This window comes from Gracilinanus agilis, chromosome 6 (genome assembly GCF_016433145.1).
Source record: "Gracilinanus agilis isolate LMUSP501 chromosome 6, AgileGrace, whole genome shotgun sequence".
Lineage (NCBI taxonomy): Eukaryota > Metazoa > Chordata > Mammalia > Didelphimorphia > Didelphidae > Gracilinanus > Gracilinanus agilis.
This window is the reverse complement of record NC_058135.1, coordinates 227,823,022-227,844,417: the sequence shown is the minus strand read 5'-3', so window position 1 is coordinate 227,844,417 and position 21,396 is coordinate 227,823,022. Positions and strand designations below refer to the sequence as shown.

The 21,396-nt window shown below is 41.6% G+C and overlaps 1 protein-coding gene across 3 annotated transcripts in view; it reads left to right on the top strand.

Annotated features, from left to right (window-relative positions):
• UBOX5 (U-box domain containing 5) overlaps positions 1–20,495 on the top strand; it is a 46,544-nt gene extending 26,049 nt beyond the window's left edge. Inside the window, exons 2-5 of one of the 3 annotated variants that reach the window (XM_044680331.1) lie at positions 7,752–7,846; positions 8,936–10,142; positions 15,668–15,832; positions 19,584–20,495. In XM_044680331.1, coding sequence (XP_044536266.1) covers positions 7,793–7,846; positions 8,936–10,142; positions 15,668–15,832; positions 19,584–19,792 — 1,635 coding nt within the window. In that variant the 5' untranslated portion in view covers positions 7,752–7,792 and the 3' untranslated portion in view covers positions 19,793–20,495. The remainder of the gene's footprint in view (positions 1–7,751; positions 7,847–8,935; positions 10,143–15,667; positions 15,833–19,583) is intronic. The other 2 variants (XM_044680333.1, XM_044680332.1) reach the window with 2 other exon arrangements.
• Positions 20,496–21,396: the final 901 nt, after the last annotated feature.

Sequence of the window (21,396 nt, the reverse complement as noted above, 5' to 3'; positions counted from 1 at the left end):
AACCAGGAGCCCACTTTTTCTGAAATGGAGAGGAAGGAAAATAAGACTAGAAAGGTAATATAGAAGCCAAATTGTTAAGGGCCTTAAATGATAAACTAAGCAGTCTGGACCTTATCTTATTGGCAATGGAGAGCCATCAATACAATTTTTTTAAAAAGGAAGAAAATCATAATCTTTGTAACAAATAATTTTTTAAAATGGATTTGCCCAGGATTACACAAGTAGAAAGTGTTTGAGGTCAAATTTGAACCCAGAACCTCCTATCTCTAGCTCTGGCTCTTAATCCATTGAGCCACCTAACAACCCCAGTTCCATCATTTCTCATGGCAAATTAATACTCCATTAATTTTCTATCCCATAATTTGTCCAGCCATTCCCCATTTGGTGGGTACCTCTTTTGTTTCTAGTTCTTTGCAAGAACTAAAGGGACTGCTACTAATAGTTTGATACTTTTGAATCTTTTTCTTTCTTTGATCATTTTGGGTGATTTCAGTGGATCAGAGGATATGCATAGATTGGTGATTTTGGGGGACATAGTTCCAAATTGCTTTTTTTTTTTTTTTAATTTTATTTTAAACCCTTAACTTCTGTGTATTGACTTATAGGTGGAAGAGTGGTAAGGGTAGGCAATGGGGGTCAAGTGACTTGCCCAGGGTCACACAGCTGGGAAGTGTCTGAGGCCGGATTTGAACCTAGGACCTCCCGTCTCTAGGCTTGGCTCTCAATCCACTGAGCTACCCAGCTGCCCCTCCAAATTGCTTTTTAAGATAGTTGGACCAATTCACAACTCTACCAACAGTTCTCCTGACCTCTTCAAGCCTCTCCATCGACAGGCATTTTTCATTTTTGTCATCTTTGACATTCTAATAGCTTTGAGGTAAAATTTCAGAGTTATTGTCACTTTCATTTCTCTGTTCATTTCATTACTTCCTTTGACAACTACTTGCCTATATTCTTTGACCATTTATCTATTGGAGTAATGGTTGCCATTCTTATGTTTGAATCAGTTCTTTTTCTTATTTTGGATATTTCACTTTTACCAAAGAAACTTGCTCTGAAGGTTTTCACAATTAACTGTTTCACTTTTAATTTTAACTATGTTTATTTTGTTTGTATGAAACATTTTATGTTTTAAGTAATCTAAATTGTCTATTTTATGTTCTGTGACACCCCCCCCCCCATTTCTTGTTTGGGAAAAAATCTTTCTCTACCCATAGTTGCAAAATATATTTTCTTCCTTTTCTAATTTGTCTATGTTATGACCTTTTATATATAGGTTGTATATCCATTTGAAGCTTATTGAGATAAGTAGTTTGAAATCTTAGTGTTGCTTAATTCCTACCAGATTGCATTCTAGTTTTCCCAGCAGTTTTTGTTGCATGTAGAGTCCTTAACCTAATATTTGTGTTCTTTGGGTTTATCAAACACCACATTATTATGTTATTTGCTTTAGTATGTTGTGTTTCTAATCCATTCCAATTTTTATATTTTTTTAGCCAATGCCTAATATTGTTATATTTTGTCAGAAGCATTTTCTGCATCTCCATATAATCATGATTTTGATTGTTGTTATTAATTTGGTTTATCATGTTTTTAGTTTTCTAATACCTAGTCAGGCTTGTGTTCCTGTTATAAAGTCTACTTGTTCATAATGTGCAGTTGTTTTGGTATTTTGCTATAGCTTTTTTTAAACTCTTATCAGATTCTGTCTTAGAATCAATACTGAGTATCTGTTTCAAGGTAGAAGAGTTGCAAGAGCCAATTGGGGTTAAATGACTTGCCCATGGGGGGTCACATAGCTAGGAATTGTCTGCCCGAGATCCTCCCAACTCCTGACCTGGTTCTTTATCTCTTGAGCCACCCAACTGCCCCTGCTGTAGCTTTTTTGCTAATTATTTTATTAAACATTTTTGCATTGGAGGTCAGCTGGGTGGCTCAATGGATTGAGAGCCAGGCCCAGAGACAAGAGGTCCTGGGTTCAAATGTGGCCTTAGATACTTCCTGGCTGTGTTTGCTAGGATGTCTGCTGCAGATGCTTTGCTGCCTTAGAACCAATACACAGTATTGATTTTAAGACAGAAGGTAAAGATTTAGAAATATTTTTTTTTTGGTATTGATATTCATTTATCCTGGAATCAAAGCATTTAGATGGGAAAAAATGTGTATCATTTTTATTTTCACACTCCTAACTGAAAATTGGCATTTCCTTTAATTATAACTATAGGCCACACTTATTTTAATAAGGAGTTTATAGGTTTTACCAAACTGTCAAAAGTGTCCATGGCACAAAAAAGTTAAAAACCTCTCTAAATTATGGTTATTGATATATAGGTTTCTTTCTTGGTATTGCCTTTCCTTGATTTCAGTACCCAGAAAATATTTATATCTAGAAGGAATTTGGTGGGATTATTTTTCCTAATTTTTATGAATAATTTATATAATGTTGGACTTCGTTATTCTTTGAGTATTTGATAAAATTCACATGTAAATCTATTTGATCCGAGGTAGATTTTTTTCTTCATTGCAAGTTCAATTTTGGCTTATTCATTTGCTTTTTCTGTAATTTGGTCATTTAAGTTCTTCCTTATTCTGCTAATCTAAGTTTTTATATTTTGATAGATAGTTATCCATTTGATTACATCGTAATTTGTGGAGCAAATAATTGGGTAAAATAGTGTTTGATAATTTTCCTTTCTTTTTATTTATTTGTGATTTCTCCATTTTTAGTTTGATACTGATAATTTGGTTTTTCTTTTTCTTTTTTTAGAAATCCTTACTCTCTGTCTTAAGGTCCATACTAATTATCTGTTCCAAAGCATAAGAGTGGCAAGGACTAGGCAATTGGGATTAAGTGACTTGCTCAAGGTCAAGTAGCTAGAAGTGTCTGATGCTAGATCTGAATTCCTTTTTTCCTAACGTCAGATTACCTAATAACTTTTCTTTTATTGATTTTTATTCATGTATTTTGTTTTTACATGGCCTAGATTAGCCTCTTAGGCTTGGTTTAATTTGCATTTATCCCATTACTAGTGTTTCAATCCTAACTATTCTTTCTCTGCATGCTTTGAAATATCTTCTCAGAATTTGGTCTATGTCAGATTCTACTTTAATAGCTAGTTTTCCTTGTTGCTTTTTTCATCTTTTAAAGGAAAAATTAGGAAATGGACTACTCAGGAATTGTTCAGTTTTTCTGCTTTTGGCAAAGAATGATCCCCAGTAACTAGATAATTGAAGTTTCCCCTCCACACAACACCATTCTTTCTTTTAATTTTGGATGAAGCATATTTTCCCAGGGTCATATTCCAGTCACCTGTTCCATTCCACCAAGTCTCTGTAATGATAATGAGAAGAATCCTTTTGTTTCTGATTAGTTTGCCTTTAGATTTGATGTAGCTAATCACTAATTAAGTTATTCATCCCTCATCACTCCAGGAAGTCATTAAGTAAAAGACTAGTCATTGGTTTGAAGGACAAAAGCCAAAAGTTTGAGGCAAACAGGTCCTTTTTCATCTAAGGACTTTTCCTTGGAATGGGTTTTCATTGATTTCAGTCCTAGGAACCAAGACAGCCAATCCCCCTAAGGATCCCTCTTTTCTGTGGTGGAGCCACTGGGTAATTAGAATAAGTTCTGCTTATACTTGCTGCCATGAAAATGCTCACAAAAGGCCAGTTTTCTCCCAAGATGGATAAGTAATACCATTTGGAAGGGCCCAGAATAGTTGTGCTCTTTCAAAGCTAAAGTGCTGACTTACCTAAATGATGTGCTAACGCTTCCATTGCTCACCCCCCACCCCTCCTTGGAGGTTAAATGCTTTTCTCTTATTTGAAAGGGAATATTTTTTTCTTTCTTCTTACTTAACATGCTTGAGCCAAGTTTGCTATCTACATTCCTTTTCTTTGAATTGCTGGCAGACTTGAAGCTAGATTTTAGAACTTAGGGCCTCTGTAGAGAGGAAAAGATGTTGTGTCAAAAAGAAGTGTGTTTGTACACTTTTAATGCCCTGTTTGGTTATTAATTCTACAGAGATGCAAGGAGTTCAGGGAGCTGAGAAATAAAGGGGAAAGATTTATGATTTGCTTCCTTTCAACAATCATAGATCAGAACTACCCAGATATCTTTCAGGCCTCAGAAGTTTATACATCTTGGTTCTAGAGGAGCAACGTCCTCCCACCCTGTTCCCCCATACCTCCAACAATTCCTTGTATTTATTTTGCATGCTTCCACATGTATGTCTCCCCACCATAGAATATTAACTCTTTGACAACAGACATTTTTACATTTTTGTCTTTCCATTTCTAGGGCCTAACAGTGTGTGGAATAGGATAGTGGGCACAAATATGCATTCAGTTAATTAAGGTGGTGTATGAGCTGGCCCTTGAGGGGTAAATAGGTCTGAGATAGGGGATGAGAAGCAGTAGGTAGAACATTCCAGATTTGACATGAGCAAAATTTCAGATGTGAGACTGAGTATGATGTGTTCAAGGGATGCCTGAATGGAATGGTGTGTATTACAGTGAAGGGGAAAAAAGATGGAGAGGGAAATTGGATCCAAATTGGGAAGAATTTTTTGTTTCAGTAGAGCAAATGCCCAGGATAGGGGGTCCAGAAGTGGTCTGTGTTCAGGTCCAAAGGCAGGTGTGTCAAAGTTGGCCATTCAGGTGACAAATAGTTGTTGCTTTGGGCTGTGCAGCATGAAGAGGAGGCAGCTTAGAACATCCTTCTACACTGTTGGGGAGCTGGCCTTCCTACTCCTCCACCAGCATCTGGATTTCCAGTTTAACTCTCCCAGTCATCCCTTGGGGACCTGACCTAACAATTAACACTTCCTCCTTATCAGCTGCTGAAGACTCCTGGTGGTGGTGGTGGTGGGTTTCCCACTAGTCTTAGGCACTGTAAGATGGTTCAACATTGGAAACACATGTGGTTTTATCCCTAGAAATGACACAAAAGAGGCAATTGCTATTTGCCTTATCACTGTCCTAAGTGTGCCTGCTCTGCAGCTGAGTCTTTTTATCTGTTATCCCCCTATTATTATATGAGTTTCTGGCTTTGTTTTCTGAATGTATTTCTAAAATGCAGAAGCCTCTCCATCTACCTCCTGTGCAGAATTCACACTGATGCTACCTTAGCTTAGTAATGCCTCCTCATTGGCCCCCTCCTAGTCTCTCTGCAATTCACACTTCACAGAGCTACACAAATCATCTTCCTAAAGCACGTCTGACCTTTCACTGTCCTATTAGAGAATCTTGGCGATTCCCTGTTGCCACTTCTCTACCCTTCATAATCTGCTTTCAGACTCATTTCACATCCCTTCCTTCCAGATCCTCCCTCTGTAGCTCCAGCCAAGCTAATTGACTTGCTATTTCTCAGATTTGGCATCTATCTCCCACCTCTTTCCCTTTGCACATGCTGTCTCACATGTATGGAATGGGCTCCCTCCTCTTAGAATCCATAGCTTTGGACTCCACTCAGGGGTCACCTCTTAAAGATGTTGTTTCCCTACTTGTTAATGCTCTCTTCTTTCTCAAGTTATCTTGTACTCCACTTGCACTGTATATGTAGATGTTCAATTCTCCCAACAATGTAAGTTCTTTGAAGACTGGACTGTTTTTCATTTTACTTTTGCATAACCAGTATCTAGCATAGCAAAGTTGGGACTTTAAAAATGTTTATTAAATTGGAATGAATTGAATGGATCAGTCCATTGTACTTTTTGACCAGACTTCAGCTGAGTCAGTATGAAAGAAGCATTTTCCTAAAATCAATTGCTGAGTTGGTGGATTCTTTTCTTCCTCCTTCCAAGCCACAGGTAAATCCGATGATTCCCTATGCAAACACCATTTCTGCCAAAAATATTTACTAAGCTTAATTCAGTGCAATTTCTTCTTTTTTTTAAACCCTTGCCTTCTGTCTTAGAATCAAAGACCTCTTGTCTCTTGGCCTGGCTTTCAATCCACTGAGCCATTTAGCTGCCCTTTCAGTACTATTTCTTAGAACTTGCTTGTGAGAAAAATAAAAGGACAAAAGAAAAGAGAAAAAAAGGCCCATAGGGGGAGGAGGGGAGTCATCCTTTTGGCTTGTCTTTTATCTAGAACTGGGATATAACAACTCTTAGGGAATTCCTGTATTCTGTCCAGAAGAGAGAGAAGTGTGAAAAGAAATAGTTCCTCTCTCTTTCCCTCTATCCACACTCTACTTTTGCTTCTTTGTAGAATAGACCACTGGTCTGACTTGGAGGTTTCTTTGAAGATTGATGCTTACAGACTGATCAGTGAAGGAATTAGGTAGCCCTTAGAGCAATGATAGGGAACCTTTTAGAGACAGTGTCATGCACTCCCCCTACCCCTGTGCTTCTCCCCTTCAAGTGTTGGGCATGCCCTGTCTTTCCCCCACCCCCACTTACCCCACACAGGGGTGGGAGGAAGTGCTCCCTTTGGGCTGCTGGGCAGAGGGCGTAATGAAAAAATGTTATCAGGCATGAGGGAGAAGGGAGGAGAGCAGCTCTGCCTGAATCTCTCTGCCTTTCTGGTAATGAAAGGGGTCAAGTGGGCAGGGGAGCTGTGTGCCATAGGTTCACTATCACTGCCTTAGAGATTTTTTTCCATGCCTTTTTAAAAAATATATCCATTTCTGAATGGATATATTTGAATGAACCTCTCCCTTCCCAATAAGCCTATCTTGAAAGGGAAAAATAAAAGTTTAGCAAAACCACTCTATTTGTTGATTACATCTGACAGTATCTGCAATATTTCATACCCATAGTCCTCAAATTCTATAGTAAAGGAAGAATTGTGTACTTCTCCTCTGGGACCATGCTTGTTCATTATTATTCTTTCCATCAACATTAGTGTAGTTCTGATTTTTCTTACTTCACTATGTATCAATCATAAAATCCTTTCATGTTTCTCTGAATCATTTGTAACTTTTTTTTAGGATGTGGAGTTATTCCAGTACTTTCATGTACCATGATTTCTTTATCCATTTCTCAACTGCAAAGAGTTTTAAAATGGGAATATTTGAAATTTCCTACCTTGCCTGTACAATATCAGTCTTAATGTATTGTTTTTAAAACCCTTACCTGCTGTCTTAGAATCAATACTATAAGGGCTAAGCAATTGGGGGTTAAGTGACTTGTCCAGGGATATACAGCTAGGAAGTGTCTGAAGACAGATTTGAACCCAGATCCTCCCAACTCTAGGCCTAGCGCTCTGTTCACTGTACTACCTAGTTGTCCCATCAGTCTATTAAAATGTTGTTAAGAGGGGGCAGCTGGGTAGCTCAGTGGATTGAGAGTCAGGCCTAGAGATGGGAGGTCCTAGGTTCAAATCCGGCCTCAGACACTTCCAAGCTGTGTGACCCTGGGCAAGTCACTTGACCCCCATTGCCCACCCTTACCTCTCTTCCACCTATGAACCAATACACAGAAGTTAAGGGTTTAAAAATAAAATAAAAATAATAAAAAAATAAAAAAATGTTGTTAAGAAAGTGGAAGGGGAGTCGGGAAAAGAATTAGAGAAAATTACAGAGTCTTTGGGAGAGGAAAAAAAATTGCAATGCTCTGTTGCCTGCCTAGCTTAGGAAAGTTCCTTTGTGGTAATTTATAAGAAGCCGAGGCTTTAAGCATTAAGAGACTGTTTTGGTTGTGTTGATCTGTTCTTGGAGATTTCATATGAACTGTTAAGTTAAACTCAGAAAGTTAATTATCAAGTTACACCACCTCAGTAATCCCAGGTTTTGTTTTTCCTTCAAGGCTACTTCTGATGCTTGGATGCTGCCCTTTCATCTGCAAAGATGGTAATAAACCTTTGCCTACCACAGTTCAGACCAAGAATTCACTGCAACAAGGTAAAAAAATAGTTAAATGATTGTTCTTTCCAACTTATGGCAAGTGAGCAGATCCACTGTTCAAGTTTAAATATATTGTAAATTTTTCTAGTTTATATTTCTTGACTTCCACTCCCCCATTTCCTCCAAAACCAATTAAACGATCTTTGTCTAAAAGAACAATCCTCTAATTGTGTTGAACTGGTCAAAGTAAACTGATTTGTAAGATAGATGGGACTGATTTTATTGTGGAGTCCTAATCAGATTCCTCCATATTTTCTCTTCTTAAATGGTAAGTTAAAATGTGGTTCAAAGGCATAACTAAGGTAGAAATTCTGCTAATCATGCTTAGTCTGGAGACTCCTTTATTAGTCCTGACTTTGGCTTAACCAGCAAGAAGTGCCTGTCAAACAAAAATTCCATTTCCTTTTCAACTCCACACTCCATTCCAATAAAGCTCAAATGAGACCTTTGTAAAGTACTTGGTAGATCACATAGTCCCACCTACGATTAAGAATTAAGCTCTGTCTGGTTAAGAATTAAGCTCTGTCTGGGCTCCCGAGTGTGGCTCATTGTGAATCCCAGTCAGGGATTCAGAAGAGGAACACTGAGGATGGCAAGTATGGACACTTAGTAGACACACCTCTCTCATTCTGTGTCTAGGATGCCTTTCTAAGAGAATTGTCATTGTTGGTAAGACCCAAATACAAATGTGGGAAAGTTCAAGGAAGGACAGTTTTCCCAAAGCTATGTACCTTGAAGTTGTACAAGGGGTAACTCCTGTGGGTAACCTTTCAGTGACATTTATTTATAATTTGGAAGTTTGTACCCTTTGAACTATGAGAGTTTGTACCTATCTGAGCTAAGGCTCAGAAATGTTATTAAATCCAGACAGATGCTCTTGCTTATTTATGGCAATTCTGCCTTTGCAGACTTACCTGCCTGAGTAAGGGGGAACCCAAGCTTCGTGACTTGTGAATTAATTCTAAGCAACAACCACATAGGTTTTCTTAAAACAGTTTTTCTTTAAAATGGTAATTTCTTAAAATCTAGCCTGTCTGCCTTGGGTCAGCTCAAACCAGCATGTTTCCTGTTTGTTGTTAAATCCAGATCTCAGCAGATGGCTATGAAGTAGAAAATCTCATCTCTGAAGACCTCGTGAAGAGAAGCCGTGGCTTCCGCACTGAGTATTTCATTAAACCACCAGTCCACGTGACTGTGTCCTTTCCCTTTAATGTGGAAATCGGCAAGATTAATGTGGACCTCACAGCAGGGGGAGTCCAAAATATCACTGGCCTGGAAATGTACACGTCTGCCTCATCAGGTAAAGCCTCTTGGAACAGCCTGGAGTTTCAGCCCTCACTCTTGGAGCAGGCCACCACTGACAAAGAGGCTTTCACCTTGGTAGGGAGAGTCTTATTAAAAAACCAGAGTCGAGTGACGTTCAGCCACAGGGGCTTCAAGGCCAGGCCACCTTTCCATCAGTTGGAAGCTACCCTCTCCTCTCCTGGAACTGTAACTCAGGAGCTCTGGAGTAAAGGCCCCTCCTCTCTTAGTCATGTATCCCACTTAAAGATCTGTATCACCCATGTCGCTGGCAGTGGGGTCACTTGCATTAAGAAGGTGGAAGTGTGGGGCCAACCAGCCAAAACCTGCCCCCAGGAGGTCATAGAGAGCATCATGCTGGTAGCCTCTCAGAGCCTTCCTCGAGGCTTTAATCCTACGGCCTCTGTCCCTACCCCGGCATTGCCAATGGAGAGTGACTGTGAGCCCTGTGGCCATGCCCAGAGCCAGCAGCCACCAGGGCTTCAGGAACTGGCAGATGTGATCCAGGATGTGCCTGAGGAATTCCTGGATCCAATCACTCTGGAGATCATGCCCTTCCCCATGCTGCTTCCCTCTGGCAAGGTCATTGACCAGAGCACCTTGGAGAAATGTAACCGGAGTGAAGCGGCTTGGGGCCGAGTCCCCAGTGACCCCTTTACAGGGGTGGCCTTCAGCCAACACTCCCAGCCACTGCCCCATGCTTCTCTGAAGGCCAGGATAGACTATTTCCTGTTACAGCACACTGCTCCTGGCTGCAACCTTCTTGGAAGAGCCCAGATTCCTGGGGTGGCAGTTCCCTCTTCCATTGCCGTGACTTCTCGCAAGAGAAAGGGGGATTTCATGGAGCAGTCGCCAAATGACAGCCCTCCTGTTGAGCCTTCCTGTTTTTCTACCACAGACTCACCAGTCACATCTTCTACCTCGGAGCACAACACTAAGAAAATGAAACTCGATGTGGAGCCAGGCCTGACACATATGGATTGCTCATCAGGTAGTTTCCCTGATCTTTAAATAGGGGTGGCTTCTGCCACAAGGCTTGGTTGCCATGGAGTGTCTGGGCTTGCATCCATTTATGCAGCATTGTATGTTGCTGGGTTAATTCTCTGAGCGCCTATCTGGGCTGCTGCCGGCACCCAAAACCTGAGTTTTGGCTCTACTCAGTGATATTCAGGATATTCTCCCTGTTATTTTTCCATTTACACCTTGTCTTGTACTTTAAAGGTCTAGTTAGGGGTTAATAAATTCCTCTCTGATTTGGATACTGTGTCCCAAAGGTTAGTCATTTTTCTAGAACTTTTGGGGCCTGGAGAAAAATTCTTTTTAATTCAAGAAATATTAAGTATTTCTTATTTATAAGACAATGAGAGGAAATACAGTAAATACAGAATAAAATACAGAAAAATAAAATCTGTCCTTGAACATCAAGGAGCCCATAGTCTACTCAAGGGAAAAAATAAGATATATAGATATATAAAAAGCAGATTGTGCCATAAAAAAAGAATATTTTTCATCTGAGAAGGTGGTTTGATGGATAAAGTGGCACCTTTGTGGGGGCCTTGACAGGAGGAGATCATTTATTTATTTTCCTTTAATGCACACACAGAAACACAAATTCTTTTGTTAATACTTAAAAAATTTTTTTTAAATTTTTTAATCTATCCTCCCAGCCTTATCTACCCACAGAACAATCTCTTGTAGTGGAGAATAAAAAAGAAAGCCAAAAAGTAGTTCAACAAAGCCATTCAGTATTATTAGGCATGAGTGACATGTAGTATTCCCCACCCACAGAATCCCATCTTTTCAAAGAAGGGAGGAAGATACATTTCTGTAACTCTTAGGAGAATGAGATTTTGGCTAGCAGTGATGTGGGAAGGGGGCATTCTAGGTATAGGGAGTGGACCTTAAAGGTCATCTAGTCTAACTTTCTTTCCCAGGTAAAGAAATGGACCCAAAGAATTTAAGTGATTTGCCTTGTATTGGAATACAAGAGATAAATAACAGACTTTAGATTACTGTGTAGAGGCTGATTCTCTGCATAATTCAGTGGCTGCCTTCTAACAACTTCTCCAAGGAACTTCAGTTTCCTCAGCTGTATAAAGGAACTAATACCTGTCCTTCCTACCTTATTTGGGTTAAAAAGTGTTCTATGAACCATAAGCCACTAAACAGATGTGAGTTGGTGCCATCCTAGATCATCTGGAAAAGTGAATGTTTAGAGTGACCAGCCTGTTGAATAAGATTTCCTTGGCCTTGCCACATAGACTGTAATTATAGCCTGTTGGGAGAAATTGCCCACAAATCCACAGGACTAGAGTTGTAGCTATGTTTATTATAAAGCCAGGCTGGCCTCATGGAGGCAAGCAGAAGGCGGATGAGAAGCTTGGCTGGATGAACACAGTGGAGGAACAGCCTCCTTTGGCTGCCTGAAGTAGAGCTGCAGGAGATGTTGGGGACTAAAATAAGGAGATCTGAGGCAGACATCCTGTCGGGTTTCTGGATGCAGAGACCAGACACCACCACAGCTCTCTGCTGCTGCTTCCTAGACTGGACCATTGCTTTTCGGTGGCTACTTTGGTACTGGACCTGCTCAGGGACTGGTCCCTTTGCAGCAAAATGTCAGCAGCCCTCACCCTTGTGGTATTACCGACTCTGGCATTTGCCACCCAGTTATAATCAACTCACCAAGCATTTATTAAATGCCTGCTATATGCAAGGCATTGAGCTAAGAGCTGGCACACAAAGGAAGAACACCAAGAAAAAAACAGTCCCTATTCTGGAGGAGCTCACAGTCTAATGGGGGAGACAGCATGTAAACAGCTAGACTGGACAAGTGGTAGGTGGTTTCAGAGGCTTCTTGCAGAAAGTGAGACTTGGAGGGAGCCAGAGAAAGCCAGGAAGTGGAGATAAGGAAGGAAAGAGTTCCAGACATGGGGCCAGCCAGAGAAAAGGCCTGGAGTCAGGAAATGGAGTGGCTTGGGTCTTTTTTAAAAAAGTTATTTATTTGATTAATTTAGAATATTTTTCCATAGTTAACATGATTCATGTTCTTTCTATCCCCTCCTGACTTCTCCCTCCCATAGCCAACGAGCAGTTCAACTGGGTTTTACATGTATCATTGATCAAGACCTATTTCCGTATTATTAATATTTGCAAAAGAGTGATCATTTAGAGTCTACATCCCCAATTATGTACTCATCAAACCATGTGATCAATCATATATTTTTCTTCTGTGTTTCTGCTCCCACTGTTCTTTCTCTGGATGTGGATAGTGTTCTTTCTCATAAGTCCCTCAGAATTGTCCTGGGTTATTGCATTGCTCCTAGTAGAGAAGTCCATTACATTCAATTTTGGGTGACTTGAGTCTTAAGTAAGAACAGCAAGGAGGCTGGATTGTAAGTACAAGGTGTCATGGAGAAAGGAAGACCGAAAAGGTGGAAAAGAGGCAGATTAGGAAGAGTTTTTAAAGGGGGAAAGGGAATAAGTAATTGTTAAATACTTTCACAGATACTTTTTCACTTAATCTTCATCACAACCTTGGGAGGTAGGTGCCATTATTATCCCCATCTTACAGTTGAAGAACCTGAGGCAGACAAGTTAAATGACTTACCTAAGGTCACACAGCTAGTGTGTGAGGTCAGATTTGAATTCAGGTTTTTCTAGGTCCAGTGCTTTATGTATGGTATTGCTTAGCTGCCTTTATTAAGCCAGGCACTCTGCTAATAACTCATTTGATCCAAATAGAAGCTTTCCTGTTTGATACAGGAGATCATAAGGAACCACTGGGGTTTATGGGGTGGGGAGTGGCCACGCCAGAACTGTACTTTAGGAAGATGTTTGACAGCTGAGGAGAGAACGGACTGCAGTGAGAGAGAACCTGAGGCAGGTGGTGTCTTGGGCCAGGAGGTGGTGATGAAGACTTGGAGTAGGGCGTAGGAGACCTGTGAGGAAGGCAGAATGGGCAAGACTTGGCTTCTGATTAGATGAGGCAGAGTGAGAGAAAGGGAAGAGGTGAGGATGGCAATAAGGATATGACCAGGAGTAGAATGGCATCCTCAGGGATGATTGAGAATCTAGGAAGAGGGGAGAATTTGGGGAAAAGATAAAGAGTGCAGGTTGGGATATGCCAAGCTTCAGATAATCTGGGTTTGTAGATGCTCACCTGGAGGTCAGCAGAGAGACTAGGGCTAAATAAATGAGGTCACCAAATGAAATAGCATAGGGGAGAAAAGAGCCCACGATGGAACCTTCAGGGATGCTCACAGTTAGTGGGCCTGCCCTGGAAGAGGATCCAGCAAAAGAGAACAAGATGGAGCAGACAGGTAGAAGAACCAGATGAAAACAGCATCATGAGAAGAGCAGAGAAGTAGGGAGAGCCTGCAGAGATGTTAAGAAAGATGAGGACTGAGAGTAGGCAGTCAGGTTTGACTAGATCTTTGGAGACTGCAGTTGCAATTGATTGTTGAGGTTGGAAGCTGGACTTTGTGTGTGTGTGTGTGTGTGTGTGTGGGGAGATGGAGATAGAGTGAAGGTGAATGGAAGAGTAGAGAGAATGAAGGAAGCAATCTCCTGGAGAAGATGGAAAGAAAGATCACTTGTGCATGCAGAGGAGTTTGCCTTGGCAAAGAGAAGGACCACCCCTTCTTGGGAGAAGATTGCTTCATTAAAGAACCTCTTGGTTATGTAAATGCCTAGCACTAATGGATGGGCTGCTTTAACAGTTAGTAGTGCAGGCTGGCTACCAACAGAGAAAAAGGATCTCTTCTTATAGCCTATAGTTGCCTTTCCCCTCACAATATAAAAGTGGCATTTTGTATTTTCAGAATTTGTAGAATCTGAGGTATAAGGAGCCTTAACAGATGCTTATCCAGTCCCGTTTCCCTCAGTGAGATGAAGTTCACTGTCTCCAGGCAGCAATTAAACATCTAGGTCTACTTAGAAGTTTTTCTTTCTGTAAAGTCTAAATTTGCTTCTTTGTAGAATAAGTCTAATCCCTTTCCCTTAAACATTCAGTGGCTCCTCTTATCTACAGGATAGTTCAATTTCTTTAGCCTGGCCTTTAGTATCTTTCACATTTTTATTCTATATTTTCTACCTTTCCAGTCTTATTTATTCTCATTCTGTGATCCTGATGGACAGCTCATTGCCCTTCACATTATCCTAACCTTTTATTCTATCTCTTTGCATTTGGTCATATTATCTGTGTTCCATGTCTAGAATGCCCTTTTATCTTCCCATCCTTTATGACCTAGCTCCAATAATATCTTCTATTAGGCTTTACCTATGCCCCTCTTTCTCTCCCTGCAAATGAAATTTCTCCTTCTTCAAGTCTTCCAGAACACCATGTACCTCTCTGATATATCCATTTTGTATCATAACTCCTGGTGTGCAGTGCTTTGGCTAGACTGAGAGCTCCTTGAATACAAGGCTAAATATTGAATTTCTTCAGCACCAACGACAAAGCCTGGTATGCTCTAGGTGCTTAGAAAATATGCATTGAATTGAATATAGAAAATGCTTTTCTGGTTTGAATATGCCCAACTATCCTGGCTACAAAAGTAGACCCTCTCTCCCTGGTTGAATTTTGCTGTTCTGATATATTTGTCCATGTCCATATGCATGCTCCACTGGTGTCCCAATGGTATGTTTCTCCAAAGTATAGCCTTCAAGTAATTCTTAGTTTTCTTGCATTTATTTACAGTCTTCCTCAGTCCTGTCCTCATGTTTGGTGATTTATGTGATATAATTTATCCCATTTTACTTCTCTTTTCCCATTTCTCTTAGTATTGTCCTCTTTTTCACCCCTAGCTTTATTTTTTTTTTTTGATATATCATCTTAAACAGCTTACTGCCACACCTTCTATGTATACTTCTAACTACTATGATAATGATAACAATTTTTAAGAGTTAAAGGTATCATCTTCCTGTATAGGAATATAAACCATTTGACCTCCCTTAAATTTTGTTCTCTCTTATTTACCTTTTTATGCTTCTTTTGAATTTTGTATTTGGACATCAAATTTTTGTTTAAGTCTGGTCTTTTATTCAGGAATGCTTGGAAATCTATTTTACTAAATGACCATATGTTCCCTGAAAGAATATAGTCAGTTTTCCTGGGTGATTCTTGATTGTAAACCCACTTCTCTTTCCCTCTGGAGTATCATATCCCAAGCCTTCTGGTCCTTCAGTGTGGAAGCTACCAGGTCCTGTGTGATCCTGACTGGGGTGCCTTGATATCTGAATTGTTTGTTTCTTGCTGCTTATAGTATTTTCTCCTTGACCTTGGAGCTCTTGAACTTGGCTATACATTCCTGGGAGTTGTCATTTGGGGATTTAATGCAGGAGGTGATCCTTGGATTCTTTCAATCTATTTTACTCTCTTATTCAAGAATATCAGGGCAGTTTTCTTGAATAATTTCCTGTAGTATGATGTCTAGACTTTTTTTTTTTTTGATGGCTTCCCTTTTTGCTGACCATCCATTTCTCCTTAGATACAGCTCTCTCTGTTTCTCTCAGCAGGTGCCATCTCCCATGAGCAGAGATTGTCAGAAAGCTTGGATGTTGCCTTGACTTCGGCCCTCAGCACTTTGCCGTCCTTTACAGGCCGCCTGATGAAGGCTCAGCCTCAACTCCTCAGTGCAGGGAGCCCCAGCAGCAGCTCCTGGAGTTCAAGCAGTGGGTCTGGTACTGTAAGCCCTGCCCATTTCCTGCCAGGCCCCTCCTGACACCCCTCGTCTCCTAACCCAGGATTTCTCTGCCCAGGCTCTGCTGCTGTGCCTGGAAGCCAGAGAGGATGCTTGTCACTGTGCCTCACCGGCAGAGTTTGACTCTTTAAAGCAGATAGGATCTTCAAAGAAAGGTCTCTTGACTGACTGAGTCACCCTTTCTTTAGAGCTAGGGGCTGTACGTAGGGTTTTGGCAGTGTCTGACAACCTGGCCTCCATGTTCTGACAGAAGCCTGCTAGGTTCTGGCAAATGTTTCTTGTGTTTGCTAGTTGTCAGACTGTCTCCCTGAGTCTTTGACCTCTTTGCATGAGTTTTAGATATCTGCTAACAGGAAAGGTCTATGAGGTCTAGGGGGCAAGCTCAGTGTCCAAGGAGAGAGACTAGAAGAGCTTGGACCAGAGAACCTATAGTAGGTTTCCTCTATGGCCACTTTGGTGGGTCTCAGTCTAGTAGGGCTCCTTGCATGTATACACCTCCACCTGGCTGTAGTCTGAACCTTGGAGCCTCAGTCACAGGCTCTTTCCCAGTCCTTAGCTGGCCCAGTGGTCATGGACAGATTTCTTAGCCTGCATGCTTCACTTTGCTTAAATGAAAAATTAGGTCACAAAGCTTGATAGGCCCAGAGAATTCTGACTTTGTAGAAGATAGTTAGCGCAGTGCTGACTTAGCTGTCCATGTGTAGAAGAGAAGGCTTCCCCACAATGCCAAGTTCCCAAGGTCTATGGGGAGACTGTGGGGCATTTGAGAAGATTTAGAAATGAAGGTAAATCTGACTGAGAGAAAATCAGGGGGATATAATTGTGGGCTTCAAGCATCTACATGACTGACATAGGGAAGACAGAGTGGACTGGCTTTGCTTGGGCTGAGAAGTCAAAAGTAAAAGCGTTAGGGAAAACCGGAAGGAGGTACCTCGTACTCTGTAAGAAAGAGCTTTCCAGGCGGAGTGGCTTAGCCTTTGAATGAGTTCGTTAGGTAATGAGTTCCTTTTCATTGGAGTTATTCAAGCAGAGCCTGCATGGCCTCTTGTTGAGGATGTAGTAGAGGGTCTTCATTTAGTCTCTCAAAGTTCTAAGGTGATAAGAGTTCATGATTCCCTGCCTTAAAAGTAGGAATATTACCTGAAGGCAATTTCCAGAACACCAACTTTTTCATATAGATAGGGAAATGCAAGGAATGCTAAAGGTAGGTAGGCTTTGCAGCAAGGTTCTGGGAGTCTGCAAGGAGAATGACCTTACTTTCTCAGTTTAAAAAAATATATATTTCTTCCTACAAAGGGACCACATATTAGCTATGGTCAAATGTCTAAGACAGATGTGTTAATGATTACATCTGTCATTTGTGTGTTAAAGGGCCTCTCTGATCACTCACAAAGATTATAGAGGTTGGACATTCCTTTGGCATTTTGTTGACACTATTTGCTTAGAGATTATGTTTTTATCCTGCAAAGAAAACTTGACTTTTTAAAAATAGATGTAAATGTTTTATTTATTTACTTTTAAATTAAACTTTTTATTTTTATTTCTAAATTCTTTCCTCTCCCCTACCAGTTGAGAAGACAAGAGATAGAATACCCATTATACATATGAAGTTATACAAAACACATTTCCACATTAGCCATGATCCAGAAAAAAAAATAATAAAAGAAACAAAGGGGACAGCTAGATGACTTAATGGATGGAGAGTCAGGCTTGGAGGTAGGAGGTCTTGGGTTCCAATGTGGCCTCAGATACTTTCTAACCGTGTGACCCTGGGCAAGTTACTTAACCCTCATTTGCCTAGCTATTACCACACTTCTGTCTTGGAACTGATACTTAGTATCAATTCTAAGACAGAAAGTAAAGGTTTTTTTTTTTAAAAGAAAAGAAAGATAAAGGAAAATGCATGCTTCATTCTGCACTCCGAATCTATCAGTTCTTTGTCTGAAAGTGTTTAATATTTTACATCTCTTCTAAAAAAAACTTGGGCCTGGACAGCCCTAATTTGGATATTCAAAGTTTAAATTAGTCGAATTGTAGCAAATTAGATTTTACTATGTTAATATTTGGGTTGAATCAACTTATAAAGCAACCTGCAGTCTTGGTGGGTATAGGACACTGTCTTCTGCCAGTTGGGATATCATTGACTAAGAGCTTCTTTTCACTAGATATTTCCCATGGCGAGATGTATCTAATAAGCTTCCTTTAGATCTGCCCTGGTTTGGTCTCAGGAACGTGGAGCACATTCTTACCAGTAGAGGGGCTTATTCTCCTGTGATAAGGACTGTAGTTAGTGGAGAAACGTTAGTAATCTTAGGGGCTCTGGAGAAGGTAATTTTTTTAGCTTACAAAGCCAATTTAGAGCTTCTGAAAATCCTGGAATTGGGGCCACTATGTAAGAAAAGATCTTAGGACCCTGGTCCTGAAGAGATTTAGTGAAAGGTATGACTAAAAAGAAAATCCAAGCATATGATTAACTCTCCCCTGCCCATTTTTAGAAGATATACTGCTACAGTGATTAAGTCTAAAAATGGGCAGGGGAGAGTTAATCCCATCTTCACAGTTCCTGCTTCCCAAAGCCACAAAGATAGAGGTCATCTAACCAAGTCCATAGATAGCATTAACATCTTCTATGACTGGCCTAAGGCATGAAAATGTTATAAGGTCCTGCTGCTCTCAGGATCCCCAGGAAGACATAGAGTAAGAGAAGATTCTGATTTCTTGATTTGTAGGCAGATAGCACTTTTCTTTTGAGGAGCTTAGAGCCCATTTGAACCCAATTCCTTCCTCTAGTTTGGGGTACCCCATGATTCCTCCAGCTATTCAACATAGGGCCTGAAATTCTCAAAGCAAAATTCATGGGACTGTCTACGTTCCCTAAAAACACTCAAGAATCATTGCTGGTCTGGCTTGAAGGAGAGGTAACTTGAGAAGCAGAAAGGACTTGGCACAAGCTGAGCTCACATAGAAAGTCCCTGATGGAGGCAGGGTTAGGCCATTGCCCCCATGGCTTCCTGAAGTCACAGTCCAGTTGCCTGTGCCTGGAGCTCTCCCAGGCCTCTCTCCTGGCCCACCCACCCATTGCTGTTTCCCACCACTGTGGCTGCCACTTGGTATTTCATCCCCTTTGCTACTGCTTTGCTCCTCAGAGTTGCTTGATGCTCACTAGGCCCATTCATTTATGTGGAGCTGAACCAGAAGCTGCCAGGGTTTTAAAAATTCTGTTTATTTTGTACTTCTAAAATTTTATTTCTGTGTTTTGTTTGTATATTACAGACATTCTCAGATTACTCCCACCATAATTCTAAGAATTCTTTGTGAGCAGAATTTGCTTGAATACCTGTGGGATCTAGGAACATGTTCGCCAACCTTTTTGAGCCTCCCTTTCCTAGTCTATAGAATGAGGATTTCTAAGGTCCTTTGCCTGATTGAATCCTATGACTTTGTGAACTATTGATCCTTGCTTTCTGGTGTGCCAGGCGCTCCATGTAGAAAGCCTGCACTCGTCTGTAGGCCTGGGACAGATGGACCTGACTTCTAGGGCCTCCTTTCTGTAGACCCAGATAAGTGAGGCTTTTTCCTTGGGTGTGATACCTGTGAGCTGCCATAAATGCTCAGCAGGGGTTGCAGAAAAATGTTCCTTTAAACTGCTGCTCTGGGCCCTGCTTCCCAGGCCCCCAGCATGGAGCATGTGTGTACTAATCCTGGCCTCTGTTTTTCTCCCCATTTCCCAGAACAGACCTGGAGCAGCCTTGGTCCCGGATGCACCTCTTGTAGCAGAACGTTTTCTCCTTACTTCAAAACTGAGCCTGTTTATCAGCTTCCCTGTGGCCACCTGATATGCCGCTCCTGCTTAGCTGAGAGGCAGAGGGCACTGTCCATCCTTTGCGGGAGCTGCAAGAAGCCTGTTGCCAGCCAGGATGTGCTGAGAGTCCACCTCTAAGGCTGTGCTCCGTGGAGTAAGGGGAGGATCTGAGGAGAGCTGGGGGGAAAGAGCACAAGTGGAGTTCCCTCAGGGTGGCCTGGGCCAGAGCACTCTTGGTCAGTCTGCTAGGTGGGGTTGGGCTCTGTAGCCAGCCTTCTCTCTCCAAGGGCTTTGCTCAAACTGAGTATAACAAGGGTCCATCCCTCTGCACCCCACCTGAAGTGGTAATAGGATAACCAAGCCATATGTTTCCAGGGCAGGAGTTTGTGAACTGCTGGGGCCACCCTCCCACCCCCACCCATCACTCCCTGGGCCAGGCACCCTGTGAGTCAAACCTTTATCAGCTGTGGGCATGCCTGGGCCAGACTCCCCCTCTGCCATAGGTCTCTGTTCCGGGCAAGTCTTCCTTTGGGTTGACTGAGAAGCCAAGAGCAGCCTGACTCCTCTAACAGGCCCTTCCTTCCTCTTTCCCTCTCCCACCAGCCCCTTCCTCCAAAGGGACAAAAGCTGGCATTCCCAGTGGCCTAGTTTGGCAGAAGTAAGTAAGCATGTGGCCTCTGGATGGTGGAGGAACCATCTCTCCCAGGGAACAAAGTGGCATTAAATCAGGGGGAGGGTGGGCTGGTTTGGGAGGGGAGCTGGGAATTCTTTGGTGAGAACAAACAGGTTCTTGTCTGTCTATCTGAGAAACTTCAAGCCTTAATAAAGGGATGGTTTGGGCTGCCTGGGGTTGCACTGTCTTATTTTGCCTATGCCCTCACCTGTTCTGCAGCTACAGCTTCTCCTAGGAACATGGAGGACACGTCCACCCTGAGTAGTGGGGCTTCCTGCCTCAAAGTGGTCACTGCAACCTAGAGAGTCCATTTGGTAATGTGTGTAAGTGGTCCAGGAGGGAAGTGAGGGCGGCAATTTCTGAGTCATTTCGCTTAGATAAGACAAGCTTGTGATAGTAGGAAAACATGGGAGGAAGACCGAGCTTGGACCTGCCTTCTGTTTCCTTAGCAAGCTCTCCCAGAAATCAGCTTTTATTGTCTTTTTTTTTTTTTTTTAACCCTTACTTTCTGTCCTCCTAATAGCTCTAATCGAGAAGGGTTAGGGCTAGGCAAACAGGGCTAAGTGACTTACTCAGGGTCACACAGCTATTATGTATCTGAGGTTAGATTTAAACCTAGGTCCTCCCCACTCCAGGCCTGGCATTCTATCCATTATGCCATTTAGCTGCCCCTCTCCTTTGTCTTCTAAAAATACCTAATGGAGACAAAATGTTCTGTGACCTTCCCAAAGATGCTGGTCTGCACAGGGCCAGGGAAATGAAGACCTTGGTTCAAATCCTGACCCTACCACTTGTTTGACCCTTGGGGAATTGCTTAAACTCTCTGGGCCTCAGTTTCCTAATCCAGATTTTAAAATGCTAAAAATCTCACTGCCTAGGGTTGTCCCTCATGAACAGTCATTTTTCTGGGAATAATAGCTCTGAAAACACTAGGAATTGTGTTTTCTAGAAATCTTGGAAAATTAATGGGGGGAGGTAGACCTGGTGAAAGGGGCTCATAATTATTGTCGAGAAGGATAGGTCAGAAATGTTCCCAGCTCTCCTTTTCCTATATGCTTGTCAGGAACAG